The 6,345-nt window shown below is 54.7% G+C and overlaps 1 protein-coding gene across 1 annotated transcript in view; it reads left to right on the top strand.

Moving 5' to 3' along the window:
• Positions 1-6,345, top strand: part of PGLS (6-phosphogluconolactonase) — a gene marked incomplete in the record, with an annotated part of 13,582 nt that overhangs the window by 197 nt on the left and 7,040 nt on the right. The window contains 4 exon segments of the mRNA XM_006147180.2: positions 20-101; positions 2,474-2,581; positions 5,139-5,240; positions 5,551-5,691. Of these exon segments, the coding sequence (XP_006147242.2) occupies positions 20-101; positions 2,474-2,581; positions 5,139-5,240; positions 5,551-5,691 (433 nt within the window).

Genomic DNA, 6,345 nt, shown 5'->3' with positions numbered 1-6,345 from the left:
CCCCGCCCGCCCCCGCCGGCCTCGAGCGCTGGACGCTGGGCTTCTGCGACGAGCGCCTCGTGCCCTTCGAGGACGCCGAGAGCACGTACGGCCTCTACCGGGTGAGAGCTACGGGGGCCGCTGTGGGACAGTCCGAGAGGGCCGCGCCCACCAGCTGGACCACGGCTACGGGGGCCGTAGGGGATCAGTCCGTGCCCACGTCCTAAACTTCCCCCTATCTACGGGCACTGCTGGGGGTCACGTCAAGAGGGCCGTGCCCAGTGCCTAACTGCTTGTGGGTACTGCAAGGGGCGTTTGCCGGGTAGGGTCCCGCCCACTGCCCGTACTCCGCCTATGGGGGGACCACAAGGGGGTGGGGTTATCAGAACCACGCCCACTATCTGAACCACGCCCACTGGGGCATGAGGGCCACGCCCACCGCCATACAGTGTTTAAGAGGGGTGCCACTGGGGGGGTGACGAAGGCCGCACATAGGTCTGTAGCCATGAAGGGGGGGCACTAGGGGGAGTGATGAAGGCCGCACACACCTCCGTAGCCTTGAGGGGGCACTAGAGGGTTGCGAGCACCACGCCCTTCCTTTGAACTTTGTTTATGGGGAGATACTAGGGGTCACGAGGGCCACACCTAACTGCCTGAATGCTGCTTTAGGGGAAGGCCACTAGGTTCATGCTCACACCCCTGAACTCCGCCTACCAAGGCCAAAGTGGGTGGGGTCAGCCAGAGGACTAGGCGGACAGTCTGAATCTCCACGATCTGGTCCGCTGGGAGTCACTAGGGAGGGTCATGTCCATGGTCTGAAGATTCCTCTATGGGGATGCTTGGGGGGTAACCTCAGGGACAAGCTCACAGCCTGCAGGTCTCAGGGGGAGTCATCTGAGAGGGCCACGCCCACCACCTGAGCCCCGCCTCCCACCTCTATGCAGATTTCCACCGCGCCCTTTGCAGGGAACCAGGCAGTGCTGGGTCCCCTGAGGTTCCCCTCTGGCCTGCACCACCCTCAGCTTCTGCGTGGGTGCCATGCACGCCTCTTCATGGCTCATCCAGTGCAGTAGCTGGGACTCGGGCAACGGGTTTGAGCAAAGCCTGAGAGTCTAACCGTGGGTCCCAGTTTGCAGCCTGTAGGGCACAAGGGCAGGCAGGGAAAAGCCAGGCAGGAGGGAGGGTGGACACCGGGCTTTAGTGCCAGCCTGAAACACGTGACCACAGTGCCCAAGAGCCCATGGGCTGCAGGCCTGGAGGAAGGGGATCAGGTGTGACCAGACCCTGGGGAGGGTGCTTCTCTCTTGTCTCCTTCCTGTCGCCAGACCGCCAGCACTCACTCCCTCGTGCATGTACGCATGTATTCTTTTTTTTTTGGAGAGGTTTTTGCTATAGGGCGCGTGCGCTCGCCAGACAGACAGAGAGAGACAGAGAGACAGAAAGCGAGAAATCCCCCCCCGGGGGGTTGGCTGCGCCGCAATCCCTTCTCCTCCATTCTCCTCTCGGGATCTTGGGCACGCACGCACACGCGCCCGGCGTGAGTTTAAGCCACCGGGTCCGGGACTCGAACTGTGGTCGGCTACATGGGAGTCCAGCTACACAGCCATTACGCCAGCTGCTGGTCCCGTCACTTTCTCCCTGTGCTCCAACACACTGAGTAGTGCCCTGCCCTGCTTTTCCTTAGTCGTGACTCTGTGTCAGGTAAGCATGACTTTGCAGGAAGGAGGCTGCATTTAGGGAGGGTCCCTGCTTCTGACTCGGAGCAGATCAGAGGCCCTGGGAGAGCGCCGGAAGCCTCTGCTTTGTTTCTTTCTGTTCTGTAATTTTGCTAGAGGCCCTGTGCCCTCAAAGGAGACATAGAAAGTGAAGAGAGCGGGACCAGCAGTAACTACGGTGGTTAAGGTGCTGGGCTCCCACATGGCTGACCACGGTTCGAGTCCCAGATCTGGTGGTTGGCTTTCTCACTTTCCCTTTCTTGATGTATTTCTCTCTGGTCAAATTAAAAGTAATAATAACAGTGACCAGCAGCTGGCGTAATGGTTATGTGGCTGGCCTTCCATGTAGTCGACCTCGGTTCGAGTCCCGGATCTGGTGGCTTAAACTCACGCCGGGCAGAGGAGAGTGGAGGAGAAGGGATTGCGGCATGGCCATCCCCCCTGGGGGGGGGTGATTTCTCGCTTTCTGTCTCTCTGTCTCTCTCTGTCACATACGCCCTATAGCAAATACCTCTCTAAAAAAAATAATAATAAATAAAATAAATCATTCTTTAAGAAAAAGAAAGTGGAGAGGGAAACAGAGAAAGCACCCTCCCCAGAGGTGGCCATGGCACCGAGGGGCAGACCGAGGGGCTTTGCATAAGCATGCGGGGTGCCCTCGACCTCAGCCTTCCCACCTATGAACCGACATAATGCCAGCGCTATTGGTAAGACATCTTTGCCTGGACGATCCGGGTGGCCCCATGTCTGTGGGTGACATGTCCCTCTGTTTGCCGCAGACGCACCTGCTGTCCAAACTGCCCATCCCAGACACCCAGGTGCTCACCATCAACCCGGAGCTGCCCGTGGAGGAGGCAGCAGAAGACTACGCCAGGAAGCTGAGACAGGTGAGCCCTGAAGAGCCACAGCCCGGACGCCAGCACCACCCTGAGCGATTGGCACCAGCAGAAACTGCCCCACGGATGGGCGACAGAGCCCTCTGAGGTCCCTCCCCAGAGACCACAGCCCCACCCCGAGGGTTCCGAGGGCTGCCTGGCAGGTGGCGTACCAGTTCCATTGCTGGGCTCCCACGTGGCCGACTGCGGTTGGAGTCTTTGCACCCAATGACTTGAAAATCATGCCAGGTGCGTGTGTGCGTGCATGCCCGCAAGATCCTCAGGGGGAGAAGAGGAGAAGGGATTGTGGTGTGGCCATCCCCCTGGGAGGGGTGACTTCTCACTTTCCTTCTCACTGTCTCTGTCTCTCTCTCCCTGGTGAGCACATGTACCCTAAGGCAAAAACCTCTTTAAGAAAAATTGTTGAGAGACCAGCCGATGGCATAATGGTTAGGTTGCTGGACTCCCAGGCAGTCGACTGTGGTTTGAGTCCTGGACCCGGTGGCTTAAACTCACATCGGGCATATGCGTGCCCAAGATCCCGAGAGGAGAATGGAGGAGAAGGGATGCGGCGTGGCCATCCCCCCTGGGGGGGTGGTTTCTCGCTTTCTGTCTCTCTGTCTCTCTCTGGCGAGCGCACACGCCCTATAACAAAAATCTCTCTAAAAAAACAAAAAGGAAAATATTTTTTTTTAAGAGTTTTTTTTTTTTTTTTTTGAGAGATTTTCACTGTAGGGCGCGTGCGCTCGCCAGACAGACAGAGAGAGACATAGAGACAGAAAGCGAGAAATCACCCCCAGGGGGGATGGTCACGCCACAATCCCTTCTCCTCCATTCTCCTCTCGGGATCTTGGGCACGCACGCACACGTGCCCGGCGTGAGTTTAAGCCACCGGGTCCAGGACGCGAACCGCGGTCGACTACGTGGGAGTCCAGCGACATAGCCATTACGCTAACTGCTGGTTCCCAAAAAGGAAAAATCGTTGATTTAATTTAATTTATTAGTAGTATTAATGAACTAATTTTAATTTGCTATAGGGCATGTATGCTCACCAGAGAGAGACCAGGGATAGGAGAGTAAGAAAGCAAGAGTCCAGGTCCTGGACTCAGACCATGCTTGGCCATGTGGGGGTCCAGCGGCTTAACCACCACACCACCTGCTGGCCCCCAGACATTCCTATTTTAATTTTTTTTTTTTTTTTTTTTTTTTTTTTTTTTTTTGCTATAGGGTAAGTGCATTCCGTGAAAAGACAGAGGAAAAGTGAGAAAGCCCTGCCCCCTCCCCCTCCAGGGAGTTGACTATACAACAATTGCTTTTCCTTCATCCTGTAGGGATTTTGGGCTTACGTACACACACGCCCTGTGTTTTTTTTTCTTTCTTTCTTTTTCTTTTTTTGGAGAGGTTTTTTGCTATAGGGCACGTGCACTCGCCAGACAGACAGAGAGAGAGAGAGAGAGAGACAGAAAGCGAGAAATCACCCCCCCAGGGGGGATGGCCACGCCGCAATCCCTTCTCCTCCATTTTCCTCTCGGGATCTTGGGCACGCACGCACACACGCCCAGCGTGAGTTTAAGCCACCAGGTCTGGGACTCGAACTGCGGTTGACTACATGGAAGTCCAGCGATATAGCCATGACGCCAACTGCTGATCCCATCCCTTTTCTTTTTTTTTTTTTTCCCCTCAGACTGCTGGGTCCAGGATGTGAACCTACCAGTCAGCCTGATGGAATCCAACTGCCTTAACCACACCACCATCAGCTGGTCTTTTCTCTTTATTTATTTTTGAAATAATTACTTATTTAATTTTATTTATTTATTCATTTATCCTGTCATTTGACTAGAAAGAGACATAGAGAGAGAGAAAGAGAGAGAGAGAGAAAGTGAGGAAGCCAGCCACCTGGTCTGGGGCTCGAACCCTGGTCAGCCATATAGGAGTATCCAGCGCCTTAACCACCATGCCACCTGCGGGTCCCCAGTTGATTTATTTCTTCCAGGAAAGAGAGGCAGAGGGTGGGAGCACCCCTCAACGGGATCTTCACGCCTTGATCCACCCCCAACCTCAGCCAGCTTGGATCACAGATATGCACACCCAGCGTGCACAGGGAGGCTCCCGGATACAGACCTGGAACCTTCCATTGTGGCCTCAGCCCCACAGAGCATCGAATTAGCACTTCACCATCTGACTGCCCTCCCGTTCCTTTTTCTTGTTTTTTTCTTTTTTTGGAGAGGTTTTTGCTGTAGGGCGCGTGCACTTGCCAGAAAGAGAGAGCGAGAGACAGAGAGACAGAAAGCGAGAAATCACCCCCCCAGGGGGGACGGCCACGCCGCAATCCCTTCTCCTCCATTCTCCTCTCGGGATCTTGGGCACGCACGCACACGCGCCCGGCGTGAGTTTTAAGCCACCGGGACCAGGACTCAAACCACAGTCGACTACATGGGAGTCCAGCGACATAGCCATGACGCTAACTGCTGGTCCCTCATTTCATTTTCTGACCACTGTCTTTCCGTATCCTTTGACGCCTCCATCCCTCACTGCACACCCTCTCAGGACTGTCTTCTCCCTCACCCAGGCCTTCCAAGGAGACTCCATTCCAGTTTTTGACCTGCTGATCCTGGGGGTGGGCCCCGACGGCCACACCTGCTCACTCTTCCCAGACCACCCCCTTTTGCAGGTGAGCACAACCACCTCCACTCTCGTGCCCAGCCCTGGCCCCTGGTGTCTGGGGCTTCCAGAGGGAGGGCTGCTCTCAGGACTGCGGTGCCTAGAGCGGGTGTCAAGTCCGCCTCGACCAGTAGATGCACCTGCTGGGCTCATGCTTCTGAGCCTCGGTTTCTTCATCTTATAGTGGGGGCCTTTCACGGCCAACATGGATTATCAGGACGGGGTGGAATGCTGGCCAGACCTGGCCTGGCGTGCGTAAATGTTGACACTTAGGACGTGACATTGTTCTTCTGTCTTTACCCCTGGTCTGCTTCCTCCAGGAGCGGGAGAAGATCGTAGCCCCCATCAGCGACTCCCCAAAGCCACCACCACAGCGTGTGACCCTCACGCTGCCCGTGCTGAACGCAGCCCGAACCGTCATCTTCGTGGCGACTGGAGAGGGCAAGGCAGCTGTTCTGAAGGTAATGAACGGCTGAGGGTTCTGGTCCCAGGAAGGTCAGGGTGTGGCGGCTCCCGGAGTGGAATCTGAGCTCAGATGCGGTGGTGTCAGAAGCATCAGATGTAAACATGATTGAGTAATTCTTATGTTGAACACGAGACGGAAGTAGCAATTAAAAAATTGGGGCTGGCAGGTGGCGTAGTGATTAAGGGCACTGGACTCCCACATGGCTGACCATGGTTCGAATCCCGGACCTGGCGGCTTGCTTTCTCACTTTCTCTTTCTCTCTCTCTCCCTCCCCTCCCTGTACCTCTCTGGTCAAATGAATAAATAAATAAATAAAGTTACATAAAATATATATATTTTTTTTTTAAAAAAGAATTATTTCAGAGACCAGCAGTTGGCGTAATGGCTATGTCCCTGGACTCCCATGTAGTCAACCGCCGTTCGATTCCTGGTCCCGGTGGCTGAAACTCACACCAGGCAAAAATCTCTCCAAAAAAAGGAAAGAATTATTTCATGTAACTTTACTCATGTATTTATTTACTTACTTATTTTAATTTGACCAGAGAGGAACAGAGTGAGAGAGAGAGAGAGAGAGTGTGAAAGTGAGAAAGCAAGCCACCAGGTTTGGGACTTGAACCTTGGTTGATCAGGTGGGAGTCCAGTGCCCTTC

This window comes from Tupaia chinensis, unplaced genomic scaffold (assembly GCF_000334495.1).
Source record: "Tupaia chinensis unplaced genomic scaffold, TupChi_1.0 Scaffold000201_1, whole genome shotgun sequence".
NCBI classification, from domain to species: domain Eukaryota; kingdom Metazoa; phylum Chordata; class Mammalia; order Scandentia; family Tupaiidae; genus Tupaia; species Tupaia belangeri.
This window is presented reverse-complemented; position numbering and strand designations above follow the sequence as displayed.